Source organism: Peromyscus eremicus, chromosome 5 (assembly GCF_949786415.1).
Source record: "Peromyscus eremicus chromosome 5, PerEre_H2_v1, whole genome shotgun sequence".
Taxonomy (NCBI): Eukaryota; Metazoa; Chordata; class Mammalia; order Rodentia; family Cricetidae; genus Peromyscus; species Peromyscus eremicus.
Window position 1 is genome coordinate 47,319,530 of NC_081420.1, and position 21,578 is coordinate 47,341,107.

General features: G+C 36.6%; 1 protein-coding gene across 7 annotated transcripts in view; it reads right to left on the bottom strand.

Annotated features, from left to right (window-relative positions):
• Arid4b (AT-rich interaction domain 4B) overlaps positions 1–21,578 on the bottom strand; it is a 117,422-nt gene that overhangs the window by 29,238 nt on the left and 66,606 nt on the right. For 5 of the 7 annotated variants that reach the window (XM_059263388.1, XM_059263387.1, XM_059263392.1 and 2 more), the window contains exons 10-17: positions 19,226–19,302; positions 17,920–18,074; positions 15,055–15,127; positions 12,768–12,862; positions 12,012–12,109; positions 8,983–9,223; positions 8,385–8,560; positions 3,266–3,529 (exon numbers count right to left, since the gene is read on the bottom strand). In XM_059263388.1, coding sequence (XP_059119371.1) covers positions 3,266–3,529; positions 8,385–8,560; positions 8,983–9,223; positions 12,012–12,109; positions 12,768–12,862; positions 15,055–15,127; positions 17,920–18,074; positions 19,226–19,302 — 1,179 coding nt within the window. The remainder of the gene's footprint in view (positions 1–3,265; positions 3,530–8,384; positions 8,561–8,982; positions 9,224–12,011; positions 12,110–12,767; positions 12,863–15,054; positions 15,128–17,919; positions 18,075–19,225; positions 19,303–21,578) is intronic. The other 2 variants (XM_059263389.1, XM_059263390.1) reach the window with 2 other exon arrangements.

A 21,578-nucleotide genomic window follows, 5' to 3' on the forward strand; every position in this document is an offset into this window, starting at 1 on the left:
CCATAAAATGTCATTTTCAAAAAATTATGGGGATATATTTTCAAAACCACTGTAATATAAGTGATTTTTAATCCATTTATTATATTTGTATTTATTTTTCTAGATTGAATGCTATTTTTAGGAGGGTTAAAAAGTATAAAAAATAACTTAGAACATCCCAAGCATCCAATGCCTAATGATTGTATAGTATTTGACAGTAACTTAAAACACAAATCACTGTATCAGAAAAATTCACTACCAGTCTGTCATTTGTGGTTTGGGCTCAAGGATTCCAATTTTACTTTAAGTAAATTTACATAAAATACATTTTATTCTTTCCATGTGGTAGCAAAAAACTGACTCAAATATTAATGTCTGTATAAATATAATATTTGTTTAAAATATTTTATAACTGTAAATGAGATATGAACAAAATTTAAATTTATGAATCTTAGAAAAAGAAAAACTACAGAAATAAGAAAAAGTAAAAGTACAGAAATCAACAAGAAAAAACTTTTCAAAACTAAGATATTATTTCCTTTAAGAAAAATTCTCGCCGGGCAGTGGTGGTGCACGCCTTTAATCCCAGCACTCGGGAGGCAGAGACAGGCGGATCTCTGTGAGTTCGAGGCCAGCCTGGACTACCAAGTGAGTTCCAGGAAAGGCGCAAAGCTACACAGAGAAACCCTGTCTCAAAAAACCGGAAAAAAAAAAAAAATTCTCCTTACAGAAAACTTGAGATAAAATGTACACAAAAAATGGCTCCATACAAAATGTCCTAAAACATTCTCAATCGTAAATCAGTGTGACTGCCGACAAAGCTGTTTTCATGAACCTCCACGCGTAAAGCTTCATCTCTAATATTTCTAGTAATGTAGACAGTATGCTGAAGACCCCTAAAGTAATAGGAAATAACTGAAGAGCTGATGATTTGTTGTAGTCCTTTGGATTAGTTTCAGACATGAAGATACAGCAATAATAATAATAGTTTTTGCTGGTTTATCAACAAGACACTCTTTGGTAACTACTGCAGAGAACAACAGGGACATTGTCATGCTCACTAAAAGGAGATTAACTGTTAATATGCTGAAGTACAGTCCTGTCCTCTATGCTGCAGAAGTATGCAGATCCACCCCCGAGGTCTTCATCGAGATGGTTAGGTTCTTCTTTGCAAAGTTCTTAGCACAGGACTGCTTGAGGTCAAAATAGACAGCATCCGTCTTATAAGACAAGCATGACTTGCTGGGTCAGGTATCACTTTCCTTCCTGTGTGTCACTACAAAGCTGAGTATCTCACCTTAAAATCTTCCTTTCCTTCTATCCATTTCAAAACTGAAATACTGGATATTCCCCCCTACCTTCTGAAACCCAAACACTAACAGTACTATGTTTTTCTTTAATCAATCTTTTCTTTAAAAATAGAAAATCATGATGGTTTTACTGGTTTTATAAAAAGTTACATTTAAGTTGTGAAATAATTTCCTTTGTGTCTTATTTCTTATGCTTTTGCTTAGGAAGCCAATTAGTAAAGACAATCAAGCCCTAATGCTGTGAAATCTGAGCAATGCCTAAACTTTATTCATTGGTCATGAAACTTCAAGCACTGCATTCAATATAAGCCAAGAAGAACAACTGTGTCTGTGTGGAAATCAGCAAAGTAAGTAAGAATGAAGATCGGAAAGGACAGCAAGCCTCTCTACTCTGTGGTGGTCCTGAAGCTGGGCTGGCTCAGCCTTCAGGCTCCATAATCTACACTTAGTTTGCATGCACCTGAGGGAGAAGCAAGACCACCTTAACACCTTTATTCAGTAAGATGAAACTGCCCAAGACTAAAACACTGCACAGAATATGCCCATGGAAGAATCTGAGGTTTCTAGTTACAGCCAGCCTGTCAATGAGAAAGTTGCCATGCAATAAAGACAGAAGAGCCAACAGCTATGAGGACAGACTGTATCTAGGGGTGCATGTAACATCTGCAAAGTCTATGCTTCAGGACAACTACACTTCAAAGCACTGGTAAGAAGGCATTCTTGAAATCCACACCTTTACTAGTCTTACTGACCAGAAATTTAATGAGTCTCTGAACTTCCTGACTTAAGTTGCTGTTTCTTCCTAGAGTTAGAAAAAACAAAAATTATACTTTTCTCAAATTAGAAAGGCAATGAGATTAGGTTACACTTCTAGAACTTGCCGCTGTTACAACAGAACAAAAGGTGTACTACTAAGAAATGGAGAATTTTAAATGTTTTCTGAATACTGCATTTGTGTACACGTGATAGTAGAGACTGAACTGAAGGACACACAGTGCTTAGGAGGTACTCTACCTACGAGCCACACCTCTTCCCAAAAAATAACTTTAACTAAAAAGCTTGACAACTGTACTGTTCTTGGAAAACACAAGGATTCCCTTCATAAAACCACCAGTGGAAACAACTAAGTTTAATTTTTCTCAAGATCCAACTATCACAGGCTAGATGCATATAATTTCATATTTAACAATAAATATTCCAAAATTAATGAAGTTACTATTAAAAGACAACTAAGTGGTCTGTCTTAAAAACTGACTTCTCAATTTTTGATAGGACTGAAATGCAGTCTCTTCAGATAAACTCCACAAAATTATGCAGGTTAAAATCTCAAGTCATTGACCACAACCTATATCCTCTGTGTTATCTTTCGTTGCCTGGCCTCAGGAGCAGTGGGCAGGTGCTCTCTCTCTTAGCACACTTGCTGGTGTTTTCAGCTACAGTTTCAAAAATACAAACAAGTCTCTGAGACTTCTGAAAAAGTAGTAATGTAGCTGCTGATAATAAGGTCTTTTAAGACTCAGCGATGTTTCTTTAAGCAATTCCATCTCTGAAATCCTTGCCTACTGAAAGAGAGTGTGATGACTAGGAAGACCACAAAGAAGAGTGCAGGGATTGAAAATGGAGAAAGCAGGGAGCCTGGTGATGATATGATGAAGTCAAGAAGCGAAAACCATTACCTGTGTGAGGTTTTTCTATCATCTCATTTCAGTTTTACACTCTATTAATCTCCATGTATTAAACTTAACTGTTTAGACCTATCTTTCATACACTAAAGATGTCTGTGAAGTGCTGAAAACATGAAGCAGGGTGGTAGGGTGTCATTAAGTGAGGTATTTACATGCTAAAAGCTTGGTATTTTTAATGTTAATGTGATTTCAGTTAGAATACTAGTAAGTCTGTAATTCGTTATGTAAGTTTTTAAATAGAAAAGTATTTTAGAATTGGTTGTAATAATCACTAGCTGAAACTCAAGTTACCTCACATTCCATCCGCAGTAATGCACCAAGTAAAGGACCTCTCCACCTTCGACATCAGAATCTTTTATACTAGCTTCATACATTTTTTGATTTTTCCCTCGTCCATACCGCACTTGGACTTTCATGCCTGGTGGATAGCACTCAAACTCCTCTTCTTCATTGTTGTCGTCATCATCTTCCTCCTCATCCTCTTCCTCCTCTTCTTCCTCCTCCTCCTCTTCTATTTCTTCATCATCTTCATCTTCATCTTTATTGGTTTCATCTCTTGAAAGGTTTAAAAAATTGCAGAGTTAATAAAAGTTACTTCATATGCGTTTCAGTTCCAAACCACATATACTGATAAAAATCGTGGCTGTGATTGTTGCAGAACAGCAGGTTCCATGTGTATAAAATGCTCTGAGTTTCAATTTAGCATTAAAAACTAAAACCTGTATGAGAGGACAAGTGTCAGAAAGACCTATTTAGGGGAAAATGAAGAAGCAAAAATAAGTCCATTAAAAGAAAATTTCCTGTACTGCAATCCCAGTCTTTGGGAGGATGAGGTAGGAGGCTCAATGTGAGTTCAGAGGCCAGTCCAGGCTACATAGTATGACCCTGCTCAAATGACAGACAGAGAGACAGAGACAGAGAGAGAGATTAAGTTTGAATGATTGATTTCCACCCGTCAAAAGAACATAAGTTGTGTTGAATGCAGGAAACTAGTATGCCTAACTAACCGTTCTCTTATGTTTTATTATGGACGTGCTTTACAGCTCAGCTGATACACACACACACACACACCCAACACTCAACACTCAACTGCCATTTACTGATTAAAACTTAATTCTAAAACAAATATTTCCAACCTAAGAATGTTTAAAACAAACATATTTACTAACAAATGGCAACTCTTAGTAATGATAAGATATGCTCCAACCAGATCCTCAAATGTTGAAGAAAATGAAATATAATTTTAATTTTCATAGGAATTTTCTACTATAGTCACATGAATATCACATCTATCTATGCAAATATCACAATTTCTGTGCTTCACCAGACATTTACTAAACTTTCCTACCACAGATTCTTTCAACCTGAAAGTTTCTAAAAAAAGTAGGCAAATTGAGAGGCCAGCTCCAAATACTGGAAACTAAAGCACAAACTATCCCAAACTTAAGAGCACTAAGCTATTTTCATCATCTCAATACCACATAATTCCTAAAATGACCATTTGTATTCCTGCTTTTTTTTTTTTTTTCTTTGTTTTCAGTTGGAATTTTGAGACTGTTTTATTATGTAGGCAAGCCCAGCCTTGAACTTGTGACCCTCCTGCCACAGCCTCAAGAGTTCAACACCATGCCAGCTTCATGTTTTTCTTCTATTATCCATAAATCTGTATTGAAAAAATTAGATTAAAAACTCCGGGTTTGAATCTTCCCAATCACTAGTTTTACAAAAATTAAGTTTCAATATGAATTCAGTGTTATATTTCGACAGTTTGTCTACTCTGCAATGTGAGTGAACTATCAACAAGTCTCTCTCAGAAAGGATCTATCACTTCATAGCTAGAAATGTGTAATCATATGAAAATAGATACAGAAAAGCCCCCAGCAGTACTAATTTCAGTTTTAGATTCTTTCATAAAATCTTTTAAGTGATAATGTGTCTCAGCTATATAATTATATGGGTAATGAGAACAGCTACAGACACATGGAATGATGAGTGAGTTCACGAAGGCTAGATCCACCAACTTTGTCTGAGTGGAGGCTCAAGCCTGTGATCCCTCCAGTACTCAGGAGGCTAAGCCAGAAGGATCTCTAGATCAAAGACAACATAGCAAGACCCTCTTCTCAGAAACTCAAAACAAATAGGTAAACACTTAGGCATAGTCAAGTCAGTCAGTATTAGAAGCCTAGGCCTAAATGACAACAGCTTTAGTCTGAAATGAAAAACATGAACTGTCATTCAGCAAACATTAGCATTTCTATCATGAAGAAGTATTTTAATTAGCCAAGATAACTACAAAATCAGAGATGGCATTATAACTATTAAGAATAACCTTAAATGAATGTGCTATTTACATCACACACTGAAACCACTAGGAGAGGAATCCTACTCCTTCATGTTTTAGGATTACATCCTGGACATCTAGAGAAAGGGAGTGATGAAGAGCACAGTACTAAGGAAAGAAAGCTCCAAAATAAGTTAGTGAAAATACCCAACTCATACATCAAATAATACACTGAGGCCACTGGGTACACGCCAATATTATCAGACATAAAGGTAGTCCTGTAAATGGTTGAAGAAACAGAACACTGGAAATTGTGAAACAGATCAACCAAAAATTTTAAAATTTGCACTTATATACAATCTCAGACACAAACTAAATGAAATTTTATTAAACCACACACTGAAGTTCAAAGAAGCAAACAGCATAAATACTGGCAATTAGCCAAAGAAAACTGCTTTGTTTGTTCAAAGGCATTGCTGGTAAACTCAAAGAGTGAATGATGAACTTGATGGTATATAGAATGCCCAGAAAGGCATTTCCTGAAAATACCAATTATAACCAACATACTCATTAAAAACTAAGCTAATATACATATTACGTAAAAGCACACACACATATGTACATCTTTTAAAAAATCATTGTGCTAATGTATGTTTTTTATGAGTACAAGTGCACCAGGCCACAGGGCAAGTATGGAGATCAGAGGGCAGTTTGGGGGAGTTGGTCCTCTTCTTCCACTGTGAGTTCCAGGGCTCCAATTTAGGCAGTCAGACTTGCAGGGCAGACATTTTTACTCACTAAGCAATCCTGACAGTCCTGAAATTACTTGTCTTCTGAAGAACAATAATGTTTGGGAAACAAACTACATCAAAATTAACTTTTCACCTGAATCAACAGAGAGGTGCAGGATTTCCCTAGTCTGATATTACTACTCACAATGTAAGAAGGAAAAGAAGCCACAGTATTAAAAAAATATGTACTGAAGAGAAAGTACTAAGCCAAGCAGCTTAAGTATTAACCTTTTAAATCTCTTAACCCATATTTATGGAGTCAGGACAGAAAAAAATTCTTGGTGGTGACCAAGCAGGGAAAACTTAAACACCAAAAACAAACCAAAAAACATCTCATATCCCAATATATTTATTTTTTTATATTTGTAAATATTCTCTTAGCACTTAATAATAGCACTAAGAAATCAATTATCATGTCTGTCTTTATCTGTAGTTTTGCTTTTCCCAGTTTTAGTTAGTCACATCACTGTCAGTTAAAAAAATATCGAACAGAAAATTCCAGAAACTAACAATTCATTTTAAATAGTGTGACATGAGTAGTATGGTAAAACCTTGCACCATCCTGCTCCACTCTGCCAGGAACTACCCAGCTCTATGTCTAGAGTACCTGCACTCTGTGTGCAACCCACCCATTAACCCATTGGCAACCACGCTGGTGCAACAGTGCTGGAAAGGAGGCAGCAAGGCAGGAGGACGGAGGGCAGATGAAGAGAAGGGCAGATGAACTCGAGTGGTATAGCAGGGCATATAAGAAAACACACAGCATAGTCATGATGACACTGCACATACAATAAGTGGCCCTTAAGATTATGCTACCTAGTGATGTCATAGCCAGTTTAATACATGTAAGGACACTTTCTATGCTACACACAACAATGACATTGCCTAGCAACAGTTTCTCAGAACAAACCTGTAGTTAAGCAACACGACTGCACTTTTAATAGTCATTTCCTTCATGTGTTTAAATAATATCAAATGTAGGTGTTCACAAAAGAAAAGCTTTGGTCTGTGGTATGAATAGTCATGCATTACTTGATAAAAGGGATACATTCTTAGAAATGTGTCGCCGTACAAATATAAAGTGCACTAATATAAACCTAGAAAGGCCAGCTTTCTATATGCCTAGGATATACAGTAATCGTCACATGAACAGGATTGGCTTTATCATCAATATGCAGGCCACAACTGTACTCATGAATATTCACAGTACATAACGAACTCATACAACCGAGAAGTTAAAGAGACAAAACTTTAAAATAGAATTTGACTAAAGGACCAACTTGGACACTTAGTGAGAACAGAAAAGAATTACTAACAAGTATCTGTGAACAGTAAAACACTCCAGAGACAATGTCACTCCCAGATTTTTAGCTGATAGCTGCATATGAATTTTTTCTTGAGTTGGAAGTTTCTGGTAGGAACACTTCTAATATTCTCTACACAAACACTATGAAGCCATACAACACACACTCTACTACATTCATCTGAACCTTGCACTGTCTTGCTCCATCTTGCCAGGAGTATAACAAACCATACCTCTGTACTGTTTTCTTCTATATTTCAGAAAGCTAAAGTGATCAACATGTTTCAGTAAAAACCCCAATCTTTACTAAGTTTCTTAATTGGAATAATCTCCAACAACAGAACTGTAAGGTATACTTCAAGTATGTCCATATATACAGAGAAATATAACAAAATATAAAAAACACTCCTTACTACACTCCTTACTATATTTACCTGGTCACATTTAGTTTTATTTTTTTTCTTCCCTATTTGTATATTACAACTAAATTTTCAAAATACTAAAATGAAAAAAAGTTGGTTGCTTTATTTAAAAGCGCTCCTAGAACTATGGATGCTTATGATTTTTTAAAATCTCAGAGATACAATCAAAGATTACCTACAAAGCCAAGAACTCAACAGCAGAGCATTTAACTCAACATTCTCAAGAAGCCAAGTAAGTAAGTACTACTCACCACACACAGCCAAAACAACCCACACTCTCTGCTTAAGATGCACATATACCCTAGGAGCCCCACGGCCAGTGTATCATCTTCATGACTCTTTATTACCCAGTCAGACCTTAGTGCAGTAAAGAGCATGTTCCCTCAAAATAATTATTTATAAATTTCCATGATGAGAGCAAGAATAGATCAAAAAATATGATCTTTTCAATAATTCACATTAGTGGGGTCTCTGAAGGAATCAATTTTTCTTAGCAAATGCAAATAACTCCAGTACTTCATCAATCAAATCAATTTAGTTTCAAATATTCACAAGAGCAAATGATAAGACTGTAGCCAGCCAAAATGCATCATAACCAAATCAAGTATCTTACCCAGATCGTGCTTGCTCTTCTTCAGCATCTACCTCTGTGCCGAGGGACTCCTCTGCCCTAGCTCTGTCACTGTCTTTGTCTTCTGTGTTTTCCTTTTCTTCTAGTTTTCTAATGTTGGCTTCTTTTTCTTGATCAGACTGTGCAGGTATAGATTCTAATAAACTCTTTTTACTTCCCTAGAGAAAGATCAGAAGAACTAAACCAACAACAGTAAAAACTTAAGCCTAAATCCATGATCTTAGTTGTCAGCAACAAGAGGTGGCAACCAATATGACAAGCTATTACTACTGATAAGCAGCATGCTCTGTAAGAAACGCCTACATTTTAAAGAATACACTACATGAAAATAGCTAAAACTCAGTTTGAAGAGTTACTATAAAAACTAAAGTAACATTTGAGGGCTGGGGATATATCTCAGTAGAAGAGTTTGGACTCGGGGTTTAATCTCCAGCATATCAAAAACTAACAAATGCCCTTAACACAAGATACAATGAAGTATAATACTGCATAATACACTAGTACATTAATTTGGGGAACTTTAAAAAGGCTGTAGAAAATATATCGAGACGACACATGAAAATGAACAGCGTCAGGTTACCAGAGAGGGCTGGATGTTTTCTTTTCTTTCACTCTCATCCTCAGCTGGTGTCTCCTCTTTTGGTACCATGTTCTTATTATCTTCCACATTTACTTCTTTGATCTCTGTCTCACTTTCTTCCTTAACTTTTATCTCTTTATTTTCACAATCCTTACATGGCTTGTTAAGAACTTTCTCTGGCAATGCCATCTGAAAGTCAATATTAGCTGACCTGCAGTACTCCTCAAAGCCATATAAGTACCTGGAAACATGCACAGAGGATACATTTGGTAAGAAACATTCCAATATATTAATGAACAGTGTGGGGAATTGCTTTGCTTTGTTTTCTTTGTTTCATCTTTTGAGGCAGCCTGAAGCTGGAGATGATGCATAAGTCTCCTGGGGTCGCAGGTATGCATTTTCATGCCTAAGTTACAGAGTTGTTATCTAATATGTGTTTTGTTTTAGGTTATAATCACTTCAGTACATTCCAATTATTTATCCCCTGTCTTTTATTGAGAAAAGGTCTAATTATGTAACCCCCAAATTCTTGACCCTCCTATTTCAGCCTCCTAAATTCTGAGATTATAGACGTGGACCACTATGCCTAGATTCTCTCTCCCCACTTAAAACAACAACAACAAAAACAAAAACAAAACCCACACACAAATAAAACATTTCATCAAATAAAGCAAATCGATTTTTTAAAGTTACAGGTAAATGAATGGGGCTAGAAACAATCACTCTGAGTGAGGTAACCTAGCCCCAGAAAGACAATCACACCTTTTCTCTTGTCTGGGAATGTTACTGTTGAACCTTCAGAATATATGTATTTCATTAGGAATACCCACAAAGGTCAGGGAATTACTAAGGGGTCACAGGGAGGGACTTTTAAGGGAGGGGGAAGAATACACTTGTATAAAAGGTTAAAAGAGAATAATGGAACATGAGGGTTAAACTGGAGTGAGGGAGTGGGGGGTATGTTAGGGAAGGGGTATGGATAAATAACACTGAAGACCTTCTGAGAAAAACATTACCCTATAATGGCAACAATGCCCATACTAGACACCAGAGGATAACAAATAAAAAGTCCACTGAAGGTATGAGTTACTTCCTTTGGAGTTATTAGCCTGATGGCCTATAGACGACCCCCCCCCCCCACTGCCTGCCCCCAAACATTACAGGCTATTGCATTGCTCTTGGTTACTGTCCAGGACTGGATAGTAAGATCCTACTGCTGAAGATACCACATGCTTGAGTAATAGGACATGATGAAATCAAACTATTACAAATCTGGATGTTTCATCCCTACATGCTCACTTTTATAGTGCCGGAAGGTGCTATGCAAACTACTGGAAGAGAAAAGTAATCTTCAACTATACCCAGCTATTTTTAACCCTTCAAGCTACAATAATGACTGGCCTGGAAAGGCATGTCCACTAGGGCAACAGTGGCACAAACATTATGGTAGTAAGTAACTACTTTCTGATTAGATTTAAGTCCAACTTCATAGAATGAAACCCATACCCGAGTACCATTATTGGGCCAGGAACCTGTGGCTACACAGGTCACAAGCACTAGGGGAGAGCCTACTACTACTATTGCAGCTAAATAGACATAGTATTAAACCAACTCCTAATGATTTATCATTATACTCGTACATCACCTGAGAAACTCCTATTTGCAGTAGACAGTAACCACAACTAGCTAACAGCTAAGGTACAGAGAATAAGAGACTGCCGAATGGTCATTCATAAAGAGAGAGGGAAAAAGTATATGTGTGTGTATGCATGTATGTATATGTATATATGTATATACACACACACACACATATATACGTACAGACACACACGCATGCATGTGTGTGTGTGTGTGTGTGTGTGTGTGTCTGTGTGTTTGGCACAACCCCCAGCCCAAGAAGCAGAGATCATTTTGGAAGAAGGGATGGAGGTGGTAGATGACTACAAAGAAACAGTGTCTTTTAGACACAGCAGGGTAGCTGCACACATGAACTCATAGTAGCTGTGACAGAATGTACAAACTCATGCAAGCAAACTCCAGACCAAATCTCAGGAAGGAAAGAAGAGTTGGGCACCTAATTCCACCCAAGCTGTGGATCTATGGGCAAGTGTTAGCTGCTGGGAGAGGGAGAGACAATTTTCTCTAAGAGTGTAGGCCCTGGTAAGTTAACTGCTCTCTAAGTAGAAGACCACACATCCAAGAATATTTGGGCAGCACAAATTGATCTTGAAGGCGAGAAAAAAAAAAAAAAGGCGCGGGTGGGGGGAAGACGACAAAGTTGAACGCATGAAGAGGGAAAGGTGAATCGGGGAAGATTGGGGGTGAATATGGTCAAAACACACATGAAGCTTTCAAAGAACTTAAAAAATAATACCTGTGGTATGAGTGAAAAGTTATAATCTAAATAAAAGTAACAACAGTAGCTATCAGAAGGATTAGCGGAAGCTATTAAAATTATTAATGGTAAAAATCTATTGTTGAGTATTTCTAATATGCAAGGTATCAGGAACTTTAGTAAACTTCATAAAATCAGCAGAGTACTCCTAAGAGGTAAACTGTAGTAACCCTCTTTATATAACTAAACTAAGATGCAGGTAAACCATATAGGGTCAAAAATCATCAACAGCTAATAATGGGATTTCTTTGGCTTTGGGACATTTTTGATTTCTATGCTGTACTTTTCTTTTTTTTGGTTTTTCGAGACAGGGTTTCTCTGTGTAGCTTTGCGCCTTTCCTGGAACTCACTTTGTAGACCAGGCTGGCCTAGAACTCACAGAGATCCGCCTGGCTCTGCCTCCCGAGTGCTGGGATTAAAGGCGTGCACCACCACCGCCCGGCTCTATGCAGTACTTTTCAAATGATCCTGGCATTCAATATTTTCTTTACAGATTCTTATATATCTAATATCTAGAAATATTCCTATAGTAAAAATTTCCATTTTTTCTAAAATAGTTTAAGTTAAATGATATATCCCATGCTGTTTTCTAGGTAAGATATTGAAGATAATCACACTGAGTACACTGGCTTACTTTTTATAAGCACATTTAACATTGTATCCTGCAGCTGAATTTAAGACAGGGATCCCAAGGTCTTGGTAGACTTGCTTCCAAACAGCTCCACTTTCAATCTAATGGACAAAGAAAATAAAAATTTTCAAAGGTGGGAAGGCAGTAACACATTTTACATACATAACAAATATGATGTGCTTAACATTTCTTGGTTCTAGGCTTAAAAGCATGAAAAATACCATGATAAATTTTAAATGTGGTTTACAAACAAAAAGCTTTATCACTCTAACAAATGTCAGATAGTTCTAAGTATCAAAATACTGGGCAATTAGACTTTTAAATAAATTCAGTTATGGTAAATGTCAAAGTGTATGTTTTTCAAATCAACGCTTCTAACAAAAAGAAAAAATTCAAAGTATAGTTTTCCCAGCAAACTCACAAGCTAGTAAATCAAAACTATTCTATGAGCTTAGTAAGGCATTTTAATCTATAGCACATTCTAAGTTGGAGGAATCATGCATCATAACTTTAAAACACCATCTCAGATCAACTCAACACAGTTTTAGTGAAAGGGAGGGAGGAACTTGGTGTGGTGGCAAACACCTTTAATCCCTACACTGGGGAAACAGAAGCAAGTGGATCTCGGAGTTCCAGGCTAGTGAGGGCTACACACTAAGATCCTATTTTTGAAAAGAAAAAGGAAAAAAAAAAAAGTGTTTCCACTCCTGTGGCTGTTCCATTCAACCATATAATTTATAGTGAGATTATAGTACTTACGTTATCAAATCCTCCAAGTTTGTGCACAAGTCTGAATAACTTAAAAAGATTCAAATTCCGATACCCAAGCACAGGTCGCTTGTTAATAGGTGTACCTATTAAAACATAAACTATATTAGCACCATGCTACAGATTTTTATCTAAAATATCAAAAGATCCACATAATACCAATGTTTACCACATACATACTCCACAGGACCAAAAAAAAAAAAAAAAAAAAAAAAAAAAACCACAAAAATCTCACAACTTTCTTATCTAAACTCATGTCACCATTTTCTTAAAGTTTTTACACACCAGATTTTTACAGTCTTACGTTTCTTTCTGGCATCGTCCCTCTGGTGCTATAGAGGATGAATATCAAGTAAGGCTTAACAAATTACAAACCTTTCAAACATTAGGGAGACAAAGCTGAGAAAAACTAAAGAAGCACTGAGATACACACTGGGCAGCTGCCAATCAGTTATTTTATGAGGCTTTCTTTGTGCTTAACTTATTAACGCTCCAAATGATTCTCCAGTAAAGCTAAACTTTTGATTCATTTGACAGAAGAACTCTCAAGGAGACATTAAGGAAAACTATCAAGATGTCCAAAATTAGTAGAGGAAATAAGAGGACAGAGCCAGGCTGACACATCCTTCCCCAAACCCAAGTGGATGAGTGGATTAGCATATCATTATCATTCTTCTCTAATTAGGCTTTAATCATTTTCTGCACTTTTTCTTGTATATCACACAAAACTAGAAGGAAGGCCACACTTCTTAGGCTAAGTCTCCATGCATACACACAAATAATAGAGGGATCAAAAATATTTAGCATTAAAGAATAAAAAAAATACCCATACTATAACAGCCATTACCATTCGTGAATACAAAAACAAAAACAAAAACAAAACCAGAACCAGTTCCTGAAGGTCTAGACTGGCATGGTAAACTTTAAAAGGTTAGCATGTATCTTCTGCCCTGCTTTAGTTCATGTGTGCCTGCATGTGTGTAAGACCAGGGACTGAGTAAAAGTTTTGAACATGCTAGGCAAGTATTCTACCAATGAACTATGAACTTGGCCTACTTTTTACTTCTTTTGAGATTTTTATTTTGTATGAATGATGCTTTGCATGCACGTATGTCTGTGTACCACGTATGCCTGATGGCCTCAGGTCCCATGGAGCCAGAGCTACAGACAGTTGTTAGCTACCGCGTGGGGTGCAAGTCCTCTGGAAAAAGTCAACACTGTTGTCCACTGAGCCATCTCTCCATCCGTCCTTCCTTTTCATATGGTTCATGTTCTGTACATGTGCATGTATGTGGAGGCCAGAGGCACTTTTGTTTTTCAGTGCCTCTCACTGATTTCACCTATTTGGCTAAACTGGTAGGCATGTCTCTGCCTTCTCAGCATTAGGATTCCATGTACATGCCACCCTACCTTGCTTTTTAAAATATTGGTGATGGGGATTAAACTCATACACTCATACTTACAGGGCAAGCACTTTATCAAATAAGCCATCCCTCAGCTTTACTTTTACTTTTGAGACAGGTCTCGCAAAGTTGCCTAGGCTGGCTTGAATCCTCTTTGGCTCAGCCTCCTGAGTAGCTGAAATAACAGGTTTATACCACTAGGCCCAATTTTAGTCTTTGTCCCCTTTGGAAAGTGTGGTTTAAGAAGGGTTTCATGTAGCCCAAGCTAGCTTCAAATCTGCTAAGTAGCTCAGGATAATCTTGAACTTCTAAATCCTGTCTCCACTGGGAGAGTGCTAGGATTGATTATAAGCATTTGTCACAACACTCAGTGTATGTGGCTTCATGCATGCCAGATAAGCACTGCTACCAGCTAAGCCACACCACCAGCCCTACTCTTTACATTTCTTTTGCAAAATTCAGAAAGCTGCCACACTCAGCTGGAGACTGTTATAGTTTTGTTTTGCCCAGACTTCTCTTTTTTTTTGGTGTGAGAGGGAGCTTTTCGATACCAGATCTCACTATGTACTCCGGGCTAGCCTCAAGCTCACAATCTTCCTGCACCAAACTCCCGAGTACTGGGATTAAAGACAAGAACCATCACATCCAGCCTACACTTCTTTCTCTTTCTGGATCTCTACTTGGTTAAATTATCTTGGTCTGTGAGGCTGGGTCTTAGGAATCACTCAATGCCCAGACAAGTGTGATCTTTTGTTTTCTATCTTACACACAGTTAAGAATGACACGCTCACCCCCATCTTCCATGAGTTTACACAGCAAGAGTGACACACTCATCTATCCTCCATGAACTGACACAGTAAGAGCGACACACTCACCTCTATCTTCCATGAACTTATAAAGCTGCTGAAGAAAGTTCTCCCTTTCCTCTGGAAATGGTTCTATTTCTTCCTAATTTTAACCACAGAAGAAAAGATATTGTTTTCCTCAATTCAGAATTTTATTAATGCAAGCAATGTCTTACCAACAGCAAAAACTAATACTCATTTAAATATTTCAAAGGCAGTTTACAAGATATTTTTTACTACTAAGTTGTTCAAAACCATGTCTAGACATTTTGCACTATAGAGAAGAACACATCCTAAAAGGTATCTCAACAGAATTCCAACTGTTAATTTTTGTATAAGAAAAACTCTAATAAAACTGTTGAACTCTGTACTGTTATCAGAGATCTAGTCTTTAAATCAGGGTCACAGGCTCAAGAACACCTACTCTCACTTGTATTAAAATTGGGCTAGAGTTGAACATCAAAGCTGATTCCATTATTGTTCCTCAAGGAACTCGGTAAGCACAGGTCCCATTTGCTCTAAGTATCCTTCATTACAGGCAGCCCCACTGGATAGTACTTCAAGCTTATATGATCAGTGAAGTGGGGAACAAACTTGATCTACAATACCTGAAGATTCAGACTTAGGGAAATCTTCAAGTAATAAAATAGTTCCCCGAATTATCAATTACAAGGGAGGGACTAGCTTCTTGCTGCTGTGGCCAAGGGCTGTGGCAGTAGGGAGCTGGTCCTGAAGCAACCTGCAAGGAGCAGGGTAGTAGGTAAGATTGAGGAACTCACCAATTCATTGACTTTCATCCATTCAACAAACAAAAAGCACCTGTAAGTGTGGGTGCTATGCTAGGTGCTGAATCAAATGAAAGAAAAAGCTATGGAGCCTGCTGTGACAGACATGGTCACGAGTAACTGCAGCGAATGACTCAGCACACAGAAGCAAGCTGTGCAGTTACTCTAACTGGAAGCAAAGTTCTAACAGTCATAGGAAATCCAACTAGTATGCTAAACAAAGCTAAACATATTTCTAATTTGGAAAAATCACATTTTCACTGCCATTGTTCTAGTGAATTTTCCCCTTTGAGAATTTTTTGGAGCAAAAGACAGTAAATTTTTAAAAAGAACAAAACATTCACATCAATAAACTATTCGGTTGGTACTTAGACAAAGAAAATTGACAACTATTAACTTGTTTATGATAAACCATATTTCTTAATTTAAACAGCCCACATGTCAGGTTTTGGTAAGGCAGTCAAATATAAATATAAAGAAAAAAAAAGATTAAGGAATTATCCTAAATGTTACTGTGGTAAAATATTTGACTTCAGCCACATCAACTTTGTTTCTATTCCATAAACACCTAAGTTTGTATTGAACTGAAAACGTAATCAGATTTGCTTCCACCAGCACCCCCAACCCAGATTTGCTTTATAAAAATACTTCTAAAACACAAATCTAAGCAATGAAATGTTTGATAACTGATATTTATTGACTATCTTTATAGGTTATGCACTATGATAAACACTGAGAATATGAGAATACTAGTAACATAGGGAACCTCTCTTTCAGGAGCTTACAGATATTAGTAAAACAGAAAAACAGGCAATAAGCTTAAATAAGAGTGGTAAAGGAGAGTGCAAGATGCATGTAAGCACATATAAAAATACATGGGAAAAAGGACACAAAAAAGTTGTACTTCAGAGCATGGAGGGATGAAGTTTCCTAATCTGTGAGATGTTGTGGTTCTGGAGTTTCGGAAACTGACCAGAAGTTTGCTGGGCAGTCCCCACCGCTACTACTATAACCACACACTCATGCAGGATGAGGAATGGACAGGGAAGAAGCATTGGTGCAACTGTGTGAAAAATGAGAAGCAGCAAGGTATGTAAGATGATGCCGCTACAGCTCAGAGTTCACAGGGAAAGGGCACAGAGACAAACACGAGAAAGGGGCAGAGGCTAGACCATCATGGAAGCTTTACATTTGGAACTTTACATTTATACTTAAAAAAAAAAAAAGAAAAAAGAAACAACTATTCAGAGATTCTAAACAGAGAATTGGTTGTTTTAACTTTTAACTGTTTATAAAATACTGGAGGTAGAAGCGCCTCCAGCATGCCAGGCAAGAAGCCAGACAATACCTCAAGCACAGTTCTCATTTTAACATTTAAAATGAAGGCAGACCTAGGCCAGACTGAAACAGAAAAGTTTCTATGCTATCCTTTGTCACAGCACTCTAAAACATAACTTCCAAAAAACTCTTATTTCATTAATTTTTTACTTCAATTAAATGATAAAATCCCCAAACTGAAAACACTACATATTCACAGAAATTACTGTGATTTTCCAAATAAAAAACACAGTTCACTTCATGGTCAAAACAGTAGGTGTTATTATCTGCACATCACTTACTCAGTAATTTTTTGTGTTAGAGTACCTGTCACCTGCAGACCTGAAGTCACAATAAAGTCTAAAACTTTAACTCCATGACCCAAATTAATGCAAGAGGAAACGCATGTGTATGAAATTAAAATGCTTTGCATCCCATGAATCTAAAAGATGTTAACCTTTACTTTTTTCTTTAATGCTGGCTGGACATTATTCTGGACACTTTTCCTAGTGTGTTGTTAATTGTCAAGATGTACACCTATCGTAAGGTGGAACTATGGACATGACAGTGCAAACCATCTAAGGACTAGGTAGTATTTTAGTCATCTTAAAAAGTAAAAGCACCCCAAAATCACCTAAGATGAGAGTATCAAACTACTCTGAACCCCTCAAGCCTACATTTCTGTTTTCAGGTAAGAAGAAAACAACTTGATAACCAAAATTTTATGAAGAAAAGATTCCTAACAGTAAAACATTACTTAACATTTTAAAAGGCATCAACTGTTTTTATTTACCTCTTCTTCACTGCTATTATCTTCTTTCTCTTTTTCATCATCTTCCTCCTCCTCCTCTTCCTCAGCTTCACTACTGGAGCTATCTTCTTTCAACTCGGTCTTCCAGTTAGCAGGTATAGTTCTACTTTTGTGAAACTCAAGGGCCTGATCAAAGGCTAGAAACAGATTATAACGTTAGCAAACTGAACAGATTAAAACAACTGAATTATCTAAAAATATTAAATATGACAACGGAACTGTCTCAAACTATTACCTATGATATAAGCTGTGGTGTTAGCACTGACGTTTGTTAAGTGTGCGCTAGGTTCCTAGCTCTGTACTAAGCTGTTCTATGAAGTCACTCACTGGATCCTCTTAATCGTAGACACAGAGACCCACTTTCTAGCTAGTGAAGCCCATCGCTACCCCTGGAAGGGTTCTTAGATAAAAACAAATACAAGCAGAAACAAGCAATTTTCTTCTTTTAAACAGAAATTAAGCTATATACTAAAAGCAAATTTAAAATAGATGAGTCGATGTTTTATTCAGCAATTACTAAATAGTACCATATCAAGCACAAAAAAACTAACTAGAAATGTTCTTTGCAACTCTAACTGAACCAAACTTGAAATTGTTTAAACTAAAATTGGCTAGAAACAATTAATTTTTTATACTATGTGGTATTAATTATAAAAATCGTAATTTGTTATGATTTTAAGGCAGTCTACTGACCGTTAACAGGTAAAAGAAAGTGAAAACAGTAATTTACAATGGGAAAAAAAGAAATAACAAAGGCAATTACAGCATTATATCTTCTCTGTCAGATATAACTATTAGAGTCTTTTGCCTAGGATATATATTAGCAGAGTTAACAAATCAAAATTACCCAGATTCTTATTTTGTCATCCTTGTAAACTGATAGTGAGTTTACCAGGGAAAATTCAAATTACTGAAATAGCTAATAATGTTTTTTTAACTGCTGTTCCAAATTAATTAGAACTTAATTAGAACTTCTACCAAAGAAAGATGTATAACAAGATACATGAGTTTTCAAAATGTAAATCTACTGAAAAATGTTAATAAGTGAAAGAAAACTTAAAAAAGTCAAGAAAATTAATTTATGCCAGGTGGTGGCGGCACGTGCCTTTAATGTCAGCACTTGGAAGGTAGAGGCAGGGAGATCTCTGTGAGTTCAAGCCCATCCTGGTCTAAAGAGTGAGTTCTAGGGCAGTTACACAGAAAAACTCTGTCCAACTAAAAACAAACAAACAAAAAAAAAACCCCTAGTTTTAAATGACTTATAATCTCTCCAAGCCTGTTCCCTTACCTTGTTTTAACAGAGCATCGGGCTTCAGTGCAGTGTCACTAGTAATTTCATGGACATCTTTTCTTGGAACTGAAGTACTGCATTATTCAATTATAAAGATGAGAAAATGAGAGATTAAGACCACAGTCATCAAATCATAGACAAATACCAAAAAAATGAGAACATTAATATGAGTAATAAAAACAACTATACATAGGGCTATAAGTCCCAAATCATACACTGTCTATGTTAGAATCCTGCCTTAAGATTTGTTTCATTTATACCTGGGTTCAAATTCCAGAACCAGAAAGGAGGGAAATGGTATCAAACAGTCCTCTGCCTAGAAACAAATGCTGAACCTCTACAGCAATGTAATAATGAAAACAAGCATTTGGATGATAGAACACATAAATCGAATGAGGAAGAAATCAGGAAGAAATCAACAGTAAAACCTGCCATTATCTTAGGATAATAGTGAAATTAGTTTAAGGTAGGATGAAAATATGCCTGTTAGTAAGATAAATTTCTCTAGTTTTTCTTTGTTCTGGGGGTGTTCTCAACAATGTTTCAAGAATTATTTTAGGATTACAAATTAACTTCTAAAATGAAATTAGGCTTCTTATGGAATGCCTCAAGCCTAAGGAGAGTTATGCAAAAGACTGGGACAGGTTAAATAATAAATACCATTTATTATTCTCTAATTTAAGTAAACTAAAATCTGGCTTCTATATATTTGGTTTGTATTAATCATCCCCCACCACCACCACCACCAAAAACAATTAAAAAAAAAAAACAACCCAAATTGTGAAAACAGAATTTTCAATGCTCCTTCTCTTTAAAAACCTTGTTTGGTGGCTAGAAAGATGGTTCAGGGGTCAGAGTGCCATCTGTTCTTCAAAAAGACCAGAATTTGATCCCTAGCACCCGTAAGGAAGCTCACTACCGTCTGCAACTCCAGGTCCAGGGGATCTGACACCCTCTTTTGGTCTCCAAGGACAACAGAAACACAAAAGTGTACACAGACATACATGCAGGCAAAACATTCATGCACATAAAATTAAATTTAAAAAAATTAAATCTTTTATTTTAAAAATTTCAGGCATACAAAAGTGGGTAACAATTGTGCAAATAAGTCTCATACACACCTCAGTCACATCACAGCAGTAGAAACTCAGTCACTGTTTCATTTACAGCTCTACATAACTCCCTCCCACCTCCACACATTATATACTTCATTTTTCATTATGAATCTTTAAAACACTTTAATGAAAGTATATTATTAAATATCTAAACACGATTACCTTTTCTAGTTTTAGCCAGATGTAACTGGCAAATGAAACTGTACATATTTAAAGCATACAATGTGATAATTTAACACACACATACTATAAGAAATGACTGCCACAATTCAATTAATTAACACATCTATTACCTTACACAGTTACCTTTTGAGGGAATGGAGCGGGGAGTGAGAAATATCAAGTACATAAGATGTGTCAAGAACTACAACTGCCACATTATATGGAAGACTCTGAAGCATGAAACTGAACTCTTATGCCCTATAACTACCATCTCCCCATCCCTCTACTCCCCCAAATGTAATTTATTTCTTAATATGAAACAAGTACTCAAATTTGGTGCTGAAATGTATTTGATTATCTCAATTTTGTTAAAGTTGTTTTCATAGATTATTTTCAAATTTACTTTTCAGAACTTGAAAACCTAAACACTAAACCTCAAAAAGTGGTGACCTAAAGGTACTGACACCTAGTAAGACTCAGGAGAAAATTATTTGGCTTCAGCTGTGCATGGTAGCATGAACTTGTAGTCCTAGTTATTAGGAGGCTGAAAAGGTATGATACTGAGCCCAGGAGAGTGAGAAAAGGCTGAGGAAGAGGAGGAAGGGAAAGAGAAAAGGAAACACACAGTTTCTATATCTATTTAATTCTTCTAAGTAAAACTGAAAATTCAGAACTCTTTTCTAAAAAAACTTCTTCAAAAAAGACTGCTTTCTTGCCATGTGGAATGCATTTTTAAAAAATACATTAAAATCCTGTGATTATGGTAGAAGCCATACATTAGCCAATTGATTAGCGGTTCTCAACCTTCCTAATGCTGCAACCTTTAATATTAGTTCCCCAACCATAAAATCATTTTCATTGCTACTTCATAACTGTAATTTTACTACTGTTATGAATCATAATGCACATAACCGTACTTTCTGATGGTCTTAGGCAACCCCAGTGAAAGGGTCATTCGACCCACAAAGGGGTCATGACCCACAGATTGAGAGCCACTGTAATAGATCTTAGTTAGAAATAAAGAGTAAATAATCAAGAGCAAACCCTAAGACCCCTGACATGGCCCAGCAGGT